Here is a 17,312-nt window from a genome sequence, read left to right as displayed (position 1 = left end):
ATGAAGATGAGGTCAATCTCCATGTAATGAAAAAGTATATCATTTCAAGGATATTGCATTGTATTTATTTGTCTGTCTTCACCTGATGATGGGAGACATGTCTAACTCATCTTTTTTTTTTTTTAACATCTTAATTGGAGTATAATTGCTTTACAGTGTTGTGTTAGTTGCTGCTGTATAACAAAGTGAATCAGCTATATGCATACGTATATCCCCATATCCCCTCCCTCTCGCGTTTCCCTCCCACCCTCCCTATCCCACCCCTCTAGGTGGTCACAAAGTACCGAGCTGATCTCCCTGTGCTATGCGGCTGCTTCCCACTAGCTATCTATTTTCCATTTGGTATTGTATATATGTCAATGCTACTGTCTCACTTCGTCCCAGCTTACCCTTCCCGCTCACCGTGTCCTCATGTCCATTCTGTATGTCTGTGTCTTTATTCCTGTCCTGCCCTTAGGTTGATCAGAATCTTTTTTTTTTTTTTTAGATTTCATATATATATATATGTTAGCATACAGTATTTGTTTTTCTCTTTCTGGCTTACTTCACTCTGTGTGACAGACCCTAGGTCCATCCACTTTACTACAACTATTTCAATTTCGTTTCTTTTTATGGCTGAGTAATATTCCATTGTATATATGTGCCACATCTTCTTTATCCATTCATCTGTTGATAGACACTTAGGTTGCTTCCATGTCCTGGCTATTGTAAATAGTGTTGCAATGAATGTTGTGGTACATGACTCTTTTTGAATTATGGTTTTCTCACGGTATATGCCCAGTCGTGGGATTTCTGGGTCATATGGTAGTTCTATTTTTAGTTTTACAAGGAGCCCCTGTACTGTTCTCCATAGTGGCTGTATCAATTTACGTTCCTACCAACAGTGCAAGAGGGTTCCCTTTTCTTCACACCTCTCCAGCATTTCTTGTTTGTAGATTTTTTGATGATGGCCATTCTGACCGGTGTGAGGTGATACCTCATTGTCGTTTTGATTTGCATTTCTCTAATGATTAGTGATGTTGAGCATCTTTTCATCAGTTTGTTGGCAATCTGTATATCTTCTTTGGAGAAATGTCTATATAGATGTTCTGCCCATTTTTGGATAGGGTTGTTTGTTTTTTTGATTTTGAGCTGCTTGTATATTTTGAAGATTAATCCTTTGTCAGTTGCTTTGTTTGAGAATATTTTTTCCCATTCTGAATATTGTCTTTTCCTCTTGTTTATGGTTTCCATTGCTGTGCAAAAAGCTTTTAAGTTTCGTTTGGTCCCATTTTTTAATTTTTGTTTTTATTTCCATTTCTCTAGGATATGGGTCAAAAGGATGTTGCTGTGATTTATGTCATAGAATGTTCTGCCTATGTTTTCCTCTAAGAGTTTTAGAGTTTCTGGCCTTACATGTAGGTCTTTAATCCATTTTGAGTTTATGTTTGTGTATGGTTTTAGGAAGTGTTCTAATTTAATTCTTTTACATGCAGCTGCTCAGTTTTCCCAGAAAAACTTATTGAAGAGGCTGTCTTTTCTCCATTGTATACTCTTGCCTGCTTTATCAAAGATAAGGTGACCATATGTGCATGGGTTTATCTCTGGGCTTTCTATCCTGTACCATACTGTCTTGATTACTGTAGCTTTGTAGTATAGTCTGAAGTCAGGGAGCCTGATTCCTCCAGCTCCGTTTTTCTTTCTCATGATGCTTTGGCTATTCGGGGTCTTTGGTCTTTCCATACAAATTGTGAAATTTTTTGTTCTAGTTCTGTGAAAAATGCCATTGGTAGGGATTACATTGAATCTGTGGATTACTTTGGGTAGTAGAGTCATTTTCACAATGTTGATTCTTCCAATCCAAGGACATGGTATATCTCTCCATCTTTAATTTCGTATCATCTTTAATTTCTTTCATCAGTGTCTTACAGTTTTCTGCATACAGGTCTTTTGTCTCCTTAGATAGGTTTATTCCTAGGTATTTTATTCTTTTTGTTGCAATGGTAAAAGGGAGTGTTTCCCTAATTTCTCTTTAAGATTTTTCATCCTTAGTTTATAGGAATGCAAGAGATTTCTGTGCATTAATTTTGTATCCTGCTACTTTACCAAATTCATTGATTAGCTCTAGTAGTTTTCTGGTACCATCTTTAGGATTCTCTATGTATAGTATCATGTCATTTGCAAACAGTGACAGCTTTACTTCTCTTCTGATTTGGATTCCTTCTATTTCTTTTTCGTCTCTGATTACTGTGGCTAAAACTTCCAAAACTACCTTGAATAATAGTGGTTAGAGTGGGCAACCTTGTCTTCCTGATCTTAGTGGAAATAGTTTCAGTTTTTCACCATTGAGGACAATGTTGGCTGTGGGTTTGTCATATATGGCCTTTATTATGTTGAGGTCAGTTCCCTCTATGCCTACTTTCTGGAAAGTTTTTTTTTTTAGCACAAATGGGTGTTGAATTTTGTCAAAAGATTTTTCTGCATCTATTGAAATGATCATATGGTTTTTCTTCTTCAGTTTGTTAATATGGTGTATCACATTGATTGATTTGAATATACTGAAGAATCCTTGCATTCCTGGAATAAACCCCACTTGATCATGGTGTATGATCCTTTTAATGTGCTAGTATTTTGTTGAGGATTTTTGCATCTATGTTCGTCAGTGCTATTGACCTGTACTTTTCTTTTTTTGTGACATCTTTGTCTGGTTTTGGTATCAGGGTGACGGTGGCCTCGTAGAATGAGTTTGGGAGTGTTCCTCCCTCTGCTATATTTTGGAAGGTTTTGAGAAGGATAGGTGTTAGATCTTCTCTAAATGTTTGATAGAATTCGCTTGTGAAGCCATCTGGTCCTGGGCTTTTGTTTGTTGGAAGATTTTTAATCAGAGTCTCAATTTCAGTGCTTGTGATTGCTCTGTTTTTATTTTCTGTTTCTTCCTGGTTCAGTCTTGGAAGGTTGTGCATTTCTAAGAATTTGTCCATTTCTTCCAGGTTGTCCATTTTATTGGCATAGAGTTGCTTGTGGTAATCTCTCATGATCCTTTGTATTTCTGCAGTGTCAGTTGTTACTTCTCCTTTTTCATTTCTGTTTCTGTTGATTTGAGTCTTCTCCCTTTTTTTCTTGATGAGTCTGGCTAATGGTTTATCACTTTTGTCTATCTTCTCAGAGAACCAGCTTTTAGTTTTATTGATCTTTGCTATCATTTCCTTCATTTGTTTTTCATTTATTTCTGATCTGATCTTTATGATTTCTTTCCTTCTGCTAACTTTGGGGTTTTTTTTGTTCTTCTTTCTCTAATTGCTTTAAGTGTAAGGTTATGTTGTTTATTTGAGATGTTTCTTGTTTCCTGAGGTAGGACTGTATTGCTATAAACTTCTCTGTTATAACTGCTTTTGCTGCATCCCATAGGTTTTGGGCCATCATGTTTTCATTGTTTATTTTTTCTAGGTATTTTTTGACTTCCTGTTTGATTTCTTCAGTGATCTCTTGGTTATTTAGTAGAGTATTGTTTAACCTCCATGGGTTTGTATGATTTACAGTTTTTTTTCCTGTAATTGATATTTAGTCTCATAGCATTGTGGTTGGAAAAGATACTTGGTATGATTTCAATTTTCTTAAATTACCAAGGCTTGACTTGTGACCCAAGATATGATCTATCCTGGAGAATGTTCCATGAGCACTTGAGAAAAATGTGTATTCTGTTGTTTTTGGATGGAGTGTCCTATATATATTAAGTCCATCTTGTTTAATGTATCATTTAAAGCTTGTGTTTCCTTATTTATTTTCATTTTGGATGATCTGTCCATTGGTGAAAGTGGGGTGTTAAAAGTCCCCTACTATGAATCTGTTACTGTCGATTTCCCCTTTTATGGCTGTTAGCATTTGCCTTATGTATTGAGGTGCTCCTATTTTGGGTGCATAAATATTTACAATTGTTCTATCTTCTTCTTGGATTGATCCCTTGATCATTATGTAGTGTCCTTCTTTGTCTCTTGTAATAGTCTTTGTTTTAAAGTCTGTTTTGTCTGATATGAGAATTGCTACTCCAGCTTTCTTTTGGTTTCCATTTGCATGGAATATCTTTTTCCTTCCTCTCACTTTCAGTCTGTATGTGTCCCTAGGTCTGAAGTGGGTCTCTTGTAGACAGCATATATATGGGTCTTATTTTTGTATACATTCAGCCAGTCTATGTCTTTTGGTGGGAGCATTTAATCCGTTTACATGTAAGGTAATTATTGAAATTATGTTCTTATTACCATTTTCTTAATTGTTTTGGGTTTGTTTTTGTAGGTCTTTTCCTTCTCTTGTGTTTCCTGCCTAGAGAAGTTTCTTTAGCGTTTGTTGTAAAGCTGGGTTGGTGGTGCTGAATTCTGTTAACTTTTGCTTATCTGTAAAGGTTTTAATTTCTCCATTGAATCTGAATGAGATCCTTGCTGGGTAGAGAAATCTTGGTTGTAGGTTTTTCCCTTCCATCACTTCAAGTATGTCCTGCCAATCCCTTCTGGCTTGCAGAGTTTCTGCTGAAAGATCAGGTGTTAACCTTATGGGGATTCCCTTATATATTATTTGTTGCTTTTCCCTTGTTGCTTTTAATATTTTTTCTTCGTATTTAATTTTTGATAGTTTGATAAATATGTCTTGGCGTGTTTCTCTTTGGGTTTATCCTGTATGGGACTCTCTGTGCTTCCTGGACTTGATCAACTATTTCCTTTCCCATGTTAGGGAAGTTTTAACTATAATCTCTTCAAATATTTTCTCAGACCCTTTTTTTTCTCTCCTTCTGCGACCCCTATAATTTGAATGTTGGTGTGTTTAATGTTGTCCCAGAGGTCTCTGAGACTGTCCTCAATTCTTTTCATTCTTTTTTCTTTATTCTGCTCCCTGGCAGTTATTCCACCATTTTATCTTCCAGCTCACTTATCCATCCTTCTGCCTCAGTTATTCTGTTATGGCTTCCTTCTAGAGCATTTTTAATTTTAGTAATTGTGTTGTTCATCACTGTTTGTTTGCTCTTTAGTTCTTCTAGATCCTTGTTAAATATTTCTTGTATTTTCTCCATTCTGTTTCCGAGATTTTGGATCATCTATACTATCATTACCCTGAATTGTTTTTCTGGTAGGTTGCCTATTTTGTCTTCATTTATTTGGTCGTGTAGGTTTTTACCTTGCTCCTTCGTATGTAACATATTTTTTTGTTGTTTCTTTTTTTTTTTTTTTTTTTTGATGGGTGGTGCTGTATTCCCGTTTTACTGGTTGTTTGGCTTGAGACATCCAGCACTGGAGTTTGCAGGCAGTTGTATAGAGCTGGGTCTTGGTGCTGAGATGAAGACCTCTGGGAGGCCTCACTCTGATTGATATTCCCTGGGGTCTGAGGTTCTCTGTTAGTCCAGCGGTTTGGACTCAGAGCTCCTTCCACAGGAGCTTGGGCCTGACCTCCTGCCTGGGAACCAAGATCCCGCAAGCTTCATGGCGCAGTAGAAAAAATAAATGAAAGAAAGAAAAACATCTACGAAGGGGGAATGTGCTAAAGACCAAAGGGAAAACTTTAAATTCCATGTAATAGACATATTTTAACTGAGAAGTATATTCAAAAGAGACCTAATATCATGCTTTTGTGTGTGTGTGTGTGTGTGTGTGTTGTGTGTAAGTATTTTGTGAATGAGAGAAAACCTTATTGAAGAAATTCAGTTATTTTGTACAATCAGGTTCAACAGCCAAACACTGGTAGAATGGACCATAGGTTGGCAGAGATAAAGGCTATTTGTATAGAACTCTTGTATTGAAAAGTGTTTGCTTGAAATAATTTCTATCTTGCTTTTGAAGTCATGTTAAAGCCATGAATCTATAAAATATATGTTAAACCTAGAACATTCTCTAGATATTTCACTCTTGTTTGAATGTGTGGAAAGGAGCAAACATGAAATTGAAAGTGAAATGCAAATTTATTTTCATCTGTTTAGCCTGATAATTCATTTTGTATCAGTCACTAATAAACTTGAATTTTAAGGGGTGTCGGGAACTAAACTCAACAGATCTGGGCAATGTTTATTTAACGGCTTTATCTTTGATGTCACAGTAAGCACTAGGGATTTTGAAAAAGGGATGTTCTCTTCTCCTAAGGAAGTAACAGTTGGAGAGAAAGACATAATGACACTGAGGACCAGCCCAGTGACAGTTCCCTCCTTACAAGCAATAATCATGTATGTAATTACAATAATGTGTTTTAGTGCTATGTTGTAAGAAGAGAGATTTTCACAGGGGAGTAGTGGATCCAGTGTGAGACCATGAATGGCTTACCAGCAGAGCTAAAACTTGGGTTGCTTCTGATGAATGAGTGGGTGATGCAGATGCTGTTTGACCCATGCCCACACCATGAGAACCTGTGTTCTACTATTTAACTGAGACACAAGGGGAGGGAGGGAATACGTGCAGGAGAATTTAGGGACCAGGTCCGGAGATGTCACACTTCGATTCTGCCTACATTTTATTGACTACACCTCAGTCACATGGCTCATTTAATTGTAGAGGAGGCTAGAAAAGGTAGTCTAACTATGAACCAGGAGGAAGAGGGAAATGATTGGTTCACAACCCTCTACTCTCTGCCATAGGAAGGTGTGGTGGTCTTATCCTTTGAGCAGTAGGCAGGAACCAGAAAAGACAACTCCTGAGAAGTTAATTTGGGTGAGCAGGTCCTTAAGAACAACAGGTGCATTGTTTTTTGGAATGAGAAGTGAGATTATGTTTAAAAATTCCTTAACTATGAAACAGAAACAGACTCACAGCCATAGAGAATAGACTTGTGGTTGCCAAGGGAGAGGGGGTGGGAGAAGGAAGGACTGAGAGTATGGGATTAGCAGAGGCAAACTATTATATATAGAGTGGATAACCAACAAGGACCTACTGTATAGCACAGGGAACTATATTCATTATCTTCTAATAACCTATAATGGAAAAGAATATGAAAAAGAATATATATATATGTATAACTGAATTACTTTACTGTACACCAGAAACTAACACAACATTGTAAATCAACTATACTTCAACAAAATAAATTTTTTTAAAATTCCTTAAAAATCTTTGCATGTGTCAGTGATTATGATACTTAAGATGCAAGCAGAAATGTTTATTTGATATCTTTAATTTGGGTTGAATTACTACCAAGCCTCAGAAAGTAGCACTTAATACTTTGGCACACATGAAATATTTACTGTTTTAAAGGTGAATTTTTACTCATGTATTACTCTATTGTTACTTTCAAACAAAAATCAATGTTTCTTTCTCCTGAAGTTGTATAGAAACTGCTTTTATGGAAGGGGAAATGAAGAATAAGTTTTAAGTTGTCCCATGAGCTCTGTAAGCTTGCCAAGCTAATGGACAACAGTACTAATAATGAAAATTTCCAGTGTTTATTGAGCATGTACCAGACACTGGGCTTTTCGTGGTGGGATTGGGGAATTGAGAATGGTTCAGCCCTTTAGGTCTATTGATTCATTTAATCCTCACAAAAACCTTATGAATGAAGCAAGTATTTTTATTATCATCTTCACTTCACAGATTAGAAAACTGAGGCACAGAGGGGTAAAATTGTTGGTCCACGCAGTCAGACAGTAGCAGAGCTGGAATTCACATCCAGATAGTCTGACTTCAGAGGCCAAGGTCGTCTGTATGGTTGTCTACCTCTCAGACATGAGAGCCAAACTGGAGAGATGGGGACAAAGGGTGTGCAGTTCATCTGGACATTTGCACTAAAGTAGGCTTGGGGCAGGGTTTGGGGCATCGGCAATGCCTTTGGCCATGACCCTCAGTTTGTAAAACGATGGCAGAATGTATGCATCATGCCTCTTGTTTCCCCTGCCTCTTTATGAAAGCCTAGCCTTTGGAAAACCATTTGTTATTCCACTTCCTGCCCCTGTCCTGGCCCAGGCAGCAAGGGAAGCAGCTCCTGAACTGCCTCGAGCACCGCAGTGCAGCTCGCTGGAGGAGAGGAGGTAATTCTCGTTGTGTTTATGGGTCTGAGCAATTTCTTTTCCTTCTGCAGACAGGACTGTCCTTGTGGATACAGATCTTCCATCCCTCAGAGGCCTCTATGTGATGGGGACTCTAGAATTCCCTGTGGACAGAAGCAACATTCTGAGCCTGGCGTGCATGCTCATTGCAGGCGGGGAACTGAAAGTCGGTGAGTCAAAGGCAAGGGCACCGGGATTGGGAGGAGGGAGAGGCCTTGGGAGAGGATGGTGTCCTCCAGCAGGGTTGCTTGAGGGAGTTTGGGGAGGGCTGAGCCAAGGAGGAAGTTTGCTAGTAAAGCTTCTCCCTGGCAAGCTTTGGACACAGACAGAGGTGATGTTTGTTGGTCACCCCCTCCTGTCCACCCGCTGTCTGCTGCCATCTGGTCCCAGGGTCCTCATACTCATTGCAGGGCTCTTTTTGCCTCCTTCAGGCCACACATCAATTCTCCCTTTAGTTCTTTGTGTGAGAATTTACCCGTGGCTCACTCTTTCAGAAGATCTTGTAGGGTGGATTGGTTATCCTTTGATCAACCAACTCACAGGAAAATTTCAGTTGCTATCTTAGTGCACGTCCTTCAGAGAACAGACCTGAAAGCTAAGCTGTGCCCTCGTGCTATACTGGGGCAGAAATCGCTGTGCAGTGAGAGTGAGTCTCTCGAGGAACCAGGGCTGTTTGCACAGTGTGGGAGATGCAATGGTGCTAGGAGATGAGGGTCCTCCCGCTGGGAAGTGAGGGATGTTGCAGGATGGAGTGGATCTGGGGTGGTCTTTAACCAGGTCTGGTACACTGGCTTACTTAAATAAAAACCCGAGTTGCTCTAGGTAGGCTCTGTACTTGAAACTGTTGTACACAATGATGGGAAGACATGTCCCTTGCCCTTAAAGGAACTACTTTTGAACTCAGAAAGGCATTCTACTTTGCCCCCACAGAGGAGATTAAAAGAGAATTTTCAGAAACAAAAATACCTTATCCCAAAGAAACAATCTCTGATGGTGAGGAAATGTTTAGGTATTGTTGTTCAGTAGCATGCAAATTTTAGACTCTCTGGAAGGAGAGACTTCTAGGCCTAACTACCTGTCCAAAGTTTAAATCACTGCAAGAAGCTTCCTGAAAAATTTTGGTCAAACCTCTTCTTGAATGCTTCCACTGACAGAAAAATCAAAACCTTTTGAGACAACGTGTTCCCACTTTTAAAAAGTCTGTTAGAATTCTTTCCCTTCTTATAGACAAAGTCTATCTATCTTCCTCTAATTTCTGTTGGTTCAGGTTCTTCTGTTTGATCTATTTAGGACGAGTGTCAAACTCTTTCTTTTGATAGCCCTTCATCTACATTTTATTGGATCTTCTCTTTTTCAGGTTATGCAGTTCCTATTATTTTAGCCATATATAAATCGCAGTTATTTTAATCACAGTTATTATTATGATTATATAATTATAGTTATATCATTTTAATCACAGTTATTGATGTTTTAAAATAATTTTTATATTTGCTTCTATTGTGCCACCTGGAAAATACAGAAAAGCAAGTAGAAAGTTATACCGAAGAAATAAAGTAATCACTTATACTCCCAAATGTAAAGATAGATGCAGTTAATGTTTTGTAGCCCTAAAATCATTTTTTTCCTTACACGTGCATGTGTACATGCACACACGTGCTCTAAAACATAGAGTATACAGTCTCATAATCTTCTGAATCCTAGACTAACAATATGAGAATTTCCTTAATTCATTCTATTTCCAAGACACAATTTTGATAGCTTTAATATTCCACATCCATGTGAGTCTATACATATACATACCTGCATAATAATTTAGTTAACTGTTTTTCTATTGTTGAACTTCAAGATTATTTCAGGTTTTGACTTTTTTTGTTTTCTTTGTCCTTGTAACTTACTCTGCAATCTTAGTACTTAAGTCGTTATTTACATCTCTGATTATTTTCTTAGGATAGACTTTTATAAGTGGAATTAATGGGCCTAAGGGTAAGTGCATGCTTTAAGGTCCTGGATGCATATTGTCAAATTGCTTTTCGGAAAGATTTTACAAATTTGCACTGCCTCCACATTTCTGAGTTATGAGATCCCCTCATGCTTCCTGAAATTGTCACTAAACACACTTGTTTTGTATAATTCCTCTGAAAGTATGAAGCCAAGGGGAAAGAACTATTCTCCAGATTAAGAGTATAAGCATAAGTCATGACTTATTCTGAACAGAGTGAAATGAATATAGCAGAATTGGGCTATGTTCATGGGCTCTAAGTCAGACAGCCTGGGGTCACATCCAACCTGGTTACCTACTTGATGTTTGGCCTTAAATAAATCAGCCTCTGGATGCCTCCATCACTTCATCTGTAACATATGATAGAACCTACCTCAGAGGGATGCTGAAACCATAAGTATAACAGCTCCTACTAAATGCTTGGCATATAATAGGTGTTTAATAAATGCTAGTTTATCTGTACGGGTGCCTGCGGGAAGTACATGTCATACTAACTTGGGCAGTTGGAGGAGATTTTAATGAAGGAACCATTTACAAAAATCCAAAAGGCCTGGGGCAAACCCCAGGGCTAGAAACAGGAGAGTATCCTTATCATCCCTTTCCCTAAAGGAGTAAGAGAAGGAGATTGTTAACTGGAATCAGAGATGGAGGTGAATGCCTGAAGATGGTTGTCAGACAGCACCATGAACTTTTGTGTGACTGGGACACACTCAGTACCCAGAAGGACCTCTGGGAGTCAATACCCACATCTTACTCTCTGTCCTCCCTCATCTCCTGCTCATGCTACCATTTAGCCAAACCCAACCAGAACTCTGAGTAAAGGAAGATTCACTGATGTCCTGTGTCCAGGACAGCTGTGTCCCGGGGCAGTGAGCAAAGGAGGGCAGAGTTTGGAAATGAAGTGTCAGTGGGCGCTCTCCACCACAGATACGGTTTTTCTTTTAAAACAGCCAAAGATTCAACTTCATCCAGCTGATTATGCCAACTACTTCATCAACTCTAATTCCTTCTCTTTTTGCATATGCTGCCTCAAATACATATCTCTACATTGTACACTTGTATAAGAATTATTTTGTTTTCACTTGGGTTTTAGGGAGACCTAAGTGCAATATTCTTTACTTATGTCTTTTTTTAATTATTTCAATCCATCTTTCCACAGTGAGGAAATCCTTTTGGCTTCTGCTTTTTTCCTCCCAGATTAATATCACTTGCTCATTTGTTTAATATTCTATAAAATTCTCATCCAGTTAACTGATAGAAATATTCAATAAAATTGAGCCTTGTTCTTGTTACTACAAAACTTATTTCAGGTTGGCATCTTCTATTGCTAAGAGTGGTCTTTTTTTGTAAGTTTTTTAGGTTTCTGAGGTCACTTATTACTATAATTCAAACTTGTTGCTTGTGAAAATCTGTACCTTTGAAGGGAAGTGACACAATGCCACTTTCCAGTTTTGATTTATACACTTCAAATCTTATTTTTAATTGTGTCCATTACCAACTATATTTTTATCTATTACTAGACATGGTATGTTCTTTTTCTCTCTGCTTGTCCATGTGTTCCAGGCTTTAAGGCTGATTATCTGAAAGGAACCCATCTGCCCAATCCTATCTGTATGATGCCTGAAGGAAGACTTTCAACCCATCTGTCCCATTCTACCACACCCTAAAGAAATCCCAACATGAAATAGATAATAAGACTAGTTAGCAAATAAATCTAATAGATGTGGACATTGGCACAGAGCACTGCCAGAGTCTGTCTGCTATCTGATGCCATTTGATCCAAGTCCCAACATTGTGGAATTATATTTCTTGGTGGTCTTGCTTTTAAGGCAACTGGTGCTGGCAAAAGGTATCAATTGACTTTTAGTAGAGTGGAATCATAATGCTAGCGTTAGAAAGGAAGTTTAAGATCAAAGCTTTGCTTAGAGGGCTGCAGCTGCATCACAAATGCCAAATTCAGTTTCATTCTTTGTTCAGTGGTTGTTTCATTAGTCTGATAAAACACTTAAGATAAGCTTAAGGTATTTCACTTGTTTGTCCATACTTTCATTCATCATGTTTTTTGCTCATTGCCTACCACGTGCCAAGTACCACAGGAGAGGTTGATGTACAGAAATAGAAGTCATGAACCTAGCTTTCAAGAGATGTCTCAATAAAGCCGTGGAGACAAACAAATGAAAACGTAATTGGAAGTGTCACCTTCTCCAATGCGGAGGGGGATTAAAGATAAAAGAAGAGATCGGAAAGGCACATATTTGTGGATGAGCATTATACCTTCAGGAAACTGTAGGGAATGGGTAGGCCTGGACTGTAGGATTTATAGAATGGTGGTAGCTGATGAAGCTTCTTGGCCTTATGCATTATGTTACGGAGTCTGGGTTTTATCATGAAGGCAGTGCACAGTCACTGGGTGGTTTTAAGCAGGGACGTGACATGATTAGATCTGGTCTTAGAGTGATCACTCTTGGCAGTGTGGGGCATGTGTTGGAAGGGGCACAGTGAAAAGCGAGAAGGCTACGAGGTGTTTCAGAAAAGAAATTGTAAAAGATTGAACTAAGGCACTGGAGTTAAAGGGGAAGAATGAATTAGGGAAGTACTGAGGAGGTAAAAAATCACTAGAACTGCGTGGCAATTTTGATGTGAGGAGGGGAGTTGGTTAGGATACATCTTAGGGTTCAGGTTGGGAGATCTGGGTCCACGGCGGTGCCAGGACAGAACCTCCTGCCCACCACATTTTAGTTGAGTGACTCTGGTAAATTAATGAGCTTTCTCTTTCTAAAATGGGAGCAATAATAATCATGCTTATTTTATAGAGTTTTATAAAAATTAAGTGAATTAATATTTATTAAAGTGCTTGAATAGTATCAGCCACTTAGTAAGCCTGTACAGTGGTTTGTTGATTCCATAGATTCACATTTGTCAAGTTGAGGTTTCAGTGGGATGTGTAAGTGGTAACATGTAGAGGGCAAATAGATTTATGAGAAAGCACAGGAGAGAGGACTGTGCTAACTATGTATGGGTCATCAGCCAAAATGTGCCATCAAAGCTGTGAGATAGAGAAGAAAAAATGACCAGTGCTGAAATTTTGGCAAAAACCAACCTTTTAAGGTAATGGAGGAAGCTGAGTTCAGGAAGGAGAACGGAAAAGAAACAGCTATGAAGGTAGATGGAAAATGAGAAGAAAATAATGTCTTGAGACCCCAGCGGTTCCGGCGCCGGGCGAGTAGAGCCGTTTCTGGCACTCCTTGCCGTCCCGGGGCAGGGACGGGGGCGGACGCGGTCGGTCGCTGCTTCGGGGATGTAGTCGGTGCCTCCGCCTGGCAGGACCGAGCGGCAGCCCGGGTTCCCGCTCTTGAGAGCGAATGGTCACTCCCCTGCGGGGAGGGCAATCCGGCCAGCTTTTCCGTGGGTCGCGGGCCCCCACGGGCTCGGGGCTCACCTGTCGCACCCGCCCTCAGCCCGCTTAGACTCCTCGGCGTCACCAACGCGGACCTCGCTCTGGGCCATGACCGGTGTTATGGGAGAAACATTTTTGATGTAACAACCCCCAGTGATAAGGACAGCCAGCTGCAAGAAATGGTATAGCAGAAGATACGGCACCTGGTAAAATGTTATATTCTAGGTATGATTGGTGATTACAAGGTCCCTGTATAAATTAATTCTTCTCAACTCCTTGGGATTTGAAGAGAAAACGCCCGGTGTCGTACCTAGTGAAAGTAATGGGCTTTCAAGAGGTGGTCCATCAAAAAAAAAAACAGACTTTCCTTGAAGTTTTTTCAGAAAAAGGAAACCAAGAGAGCCTTGGATTTCACAGATTCTCAAGAAAATGAAGAAAAAACTTCTGAATATAGAGGGTCTGAAACTGACTGCAGCACAGTCCTCACCTATCAACTGTGAGAAGAGAGAAAACTTGTTACCGTTTGTGGGACTGAATAATCTCGGCAATACTTATTATCTTAATAGTGTACTTCAGGTATTATATTTTTGTCCTGGTTTTAGATCTGGAGTGAAGCACTTATTTAATATTATTTCAAGGAAGAAAGAAGCCCTAAAAGATGAAGCCAGTCAAAAAGATAAGGGAAGTTGCAAAGATGATTCTTCAGCAAGTTATGAACTAATATGCAGCTTACAGTCCTTGATCATTTCAGTCGAACAGCTTCAGGCTAGTTTTCTCTTAAATCCAGAGAAATGTACTGGTGAACTGGCTACTCAGCCAAGGCGACTACTTAACACACTCAGGAAACTCAGCCCTGTGTATGAAGGATATCTACAGCATGATGCACAGGAAGTATTACAGTGGATTTGGGGAAACATTCAAGAATCATGCCAACTCCTAAAGAAAGAAGTAAAAAATGTGGCAGAGTTATCTACTAAGGTAGAAGAAACACATCAGAAAGAGGAAATGAGTGGTAATAACAGCATGGAGATGGACAGTATGAGGCATTCAGAAGACTATAAAGAAAAATTGCCAAAAGTAAATGGGAAAAGAAAAAAGTGACACTGAATTTGGTAACATGAAGGAAAAAGTTAAAGTCTCTAAGGAACACCAGTCTTTGGAAGAAAACCGGAGACAAACCAGATCAAAAAGAAAAGCTACAGTTGATTCATTAGATATTCCTGCTAAAATAATCCCCAAGTGCATTTCTGAAAATGAGAGTGCAAGACCCTCACAAAAGTAATCAAGAGTTAAAATAAACTGGTTAAAGTCTGCAGCTAAGCAGCCCAGCATTATTTCTAAATTCTGTAGTCTGGGTAAAATAACAACAAACCAAGAATCCAAAGGACAATCTAAAGAAAATGAATATGATCTTGAAGAGGACTTGGGGAAGTATGAGAATGATAATACAGCTAATGGTTGTGGACTTGAATCTCCAGGGAATAATGTTATGCCTGTTAATGAAGTTAAGCCCATAAACAAAGGTGCAGAGCAAATTGGTTTTGAGCTAGTGGAGAAATTATTTCAAGGTCAGCTGGTATTAAGGACTCATTGCTTAGAATGTGAAAGTTTAACAGAAAGAAGAGAAGATTTTCAAGACATCAGTGTACCAGTGCAAGAAGATGAGCTTTCCAAAGTAGAGGAGAGTTCTGAAATTTCTCCAGAGCCAAAAACAGAAATGAAGACCCTGAGATGGGCAATTTCAGAGTTTGCCTCAGTGGAGAGGATTGTAGGAGAAGATAAATATTTCTGTGAAAATTGCCATCATTGTACTGAAGCTGAACGAAGTCTTTTGTTTGACAAAATGCCTGAAGTTATAACTATTCATTTGAAGTACTTTGCTGCTAGTGGCTTGGAGAAAATAAAGAAAATTAAGGGGGGAGGTGCCATATATCCTTCACAGAAGCACCTGAATATTAGTACTTATTTCAGTATTCTTTGTGTTTGATTGTTATGGTGGTGGACTTTCCAAGATCAACACTCCTTTACTGACACCTCTTAAACTGTCACTAGAAGAACGGAGCACAAAACCAACCAATGACAGCTATGAATTATTTGCAGTTGTGATGCATAGTGGCATTACAATTAGTAGTGGGCATTATACTGCTTCTGTTAAAGTCACTGACCTTAACAGTTTAGAACTAGATAAGGAAAATTTTGTGAACGACCAATGTGTGAAATAGGTAAGCCAGAACCATTGAATGAGGAGGAAGCCAGGGGTGTGGCTGGAAATTATGACAATGAAGAAGTGTTGATTAGAGTCAGTGGAAATACCCAGCCAAGCAATAGACGCTATCGGAGTTCTTGGAGGACAAAAAAAATAAAGCAGATTATGAGTTATACAACAAAGCATCTAATCCTGATAAAGTTGCCAGTACAGCATTTGCTGAAAATAGAAATTCTGAGACTAACAGTACTAATGAGACCCATGAATCTGATAGAAACAAGGAATCCAGTGACCAAACAGGCATTAACATGAGTGGTTTTGAAAACAAAATTTCATATGTCGTGCAAAGCTTAAAGGAGTATGAGGGGAAGTGGTTGCTTTTTGATGATTCTGAAGTGGAAGTTACTGAGGAGAAGGACATTTTGAATTCTCTTTCCCCTCCTACATCTCCTACATCTACGCCTTACTTGCTATTTTATAAGAAATTATAGAGTGAGTGTATTTTCCTTGCGTATATATTAAACAGACCTGGACAAACATCGGTAAATTGATTACATCAAAAAAGTCTTTAGCTTATCTTTTGAAGCTATTGGGTATTATTGGTCTCTCTAGGTTTTTATATAAATAGTGAAATTTGAATTATTGAAAACCATGTTAATTTTTAGAATTCATTTTCCTTAGTGGAGACTAGTGATTGATGCATTAGCTTCTGGGAACAAACCTGTATAGGTTCTTAACTGAATTATTCAAAATGGAAGCATTTAAATACTTTGAATTTACACCTATCTTTTGTGTTTGCTTTTTCAAATAAAGTGCTTGTATTTGTATCTCCATATTTTGGAGTAATTATCTACATGATGTTTATAGCTTCTGTGGTTTTTCAGCTAAGAAGCAGAATCTCATTTCAGTACATTTAGTTTTGTAAGTCATGAAGCCAAATATTTGATGGGCTGTATTAGAGGCACATGTATGTATTCACAGTAGTGCACATTTTGTGCCTTGAATCACTTTGAAAAGTGTCTCAGAAAACCTGAAGAGTCAGTCCTCTTCTATCTTCACAAGACTTTTATATGTATTTATGAAAATGATTCTGTACCCTGGTAAGTCTTTTTCAGCATGGACTAATTTGTATCTCTTCATAGTCATACTCTGCACGATCTGTATATAGTGCATTGAACTTAGAGGTGTGACCTTAAATTTAACTTTTTTTAAAAAAACCAAGAGGTCGGGCTTCCCTGGTGGCACAGTGGTTGAGAGTCCGCCTGCCGATGCAGGGGACACGGGTTCGTGCCCCGGTCCGGGAAGATCCCGCATGCTGCGGAGCGTTTAGGCCCGTGAGCCATGGCCGCTGAGCCTGCACATCCGGAGCCTGTGCTCTGCAACGGGAGAGGCCACAATGGTGAGAGGCCTGTGTACCGCAAAAAAAAAAAAAAAAAAAAAAAAAGGAAAGGAAGATAATGTCTTGAAACAAAGGAAGAAATTTGCAAGAAAGAGGGAATGGTTAGTAGTATGAGATACAGCGGAGAGAATAAAGAAAGCAGGAAAGTAAATTGTCCATCTTATTCTTTTTTTTTTTAATATAATGGCTGTCAAATATAGTTTTGATAGAAAATGTTACTTTGCATGTTTTTTTAAAATTAATTTTTTTTAAACATCTTTATTGGAGTATAATTGCTTTACATTGTTGTGTTAGTTGCTGCTGTATAACAAAGTGAATCAGCTA

The 17,312-nt window shown here is 38.7% G+C and overlaps 1 protein-coding gene and 1 pseudogene across 1 annotated transcript in view; both read left to right on the top strand.

Annotated features, from left to right (window-relative positions):
* The window catches only part of PKHD1 (PKHD1 ciliary IPT domain containing fibrocystin/polyductin), a 433,598-nt gene that overhangs the window by 267,891 nt on the left and 148,395 nt on the right, over window positions 1-17,312 (top strand). Inside the window, exon 52 of the mRNA XM_060164227.1 lies at window positions 8,020-8,157. Coding sequence (XP_060020210.1) covers window positions 8,020-8,157 — 138 coding nt within the window. The remainder of the gene's footprint in view (window positions 1-8,019; window positions 8,158-17,312) is intronic.
* LOC132527414 (ubiquitin carboxyl-terminal hydrolase 1-like) lies at window positions 14,268-16,080 on the top strand (annotated as a pseudogene).

Source organism: Lagenorhynchus albirostris, chromosome 10, assembly GCF_949774975.1.
Source record: "Lagenorhynchus albirostris chromosome 10, mLagAlb1.1, whole genome shotgun sequence".
Classification (NCBI taxonomy): Eukaryota; Metazoa; Chordata; class Mammalia; order Artiodactyla; family Delphinidae; genus Lagenorhynchus; species Lagenorhynchus albirostris.
The sequence above is the reverse complement of the archived record's forward strand: the minus strand, read 5'-3'. Positions and strand labels throughout refer to the sequence as shown.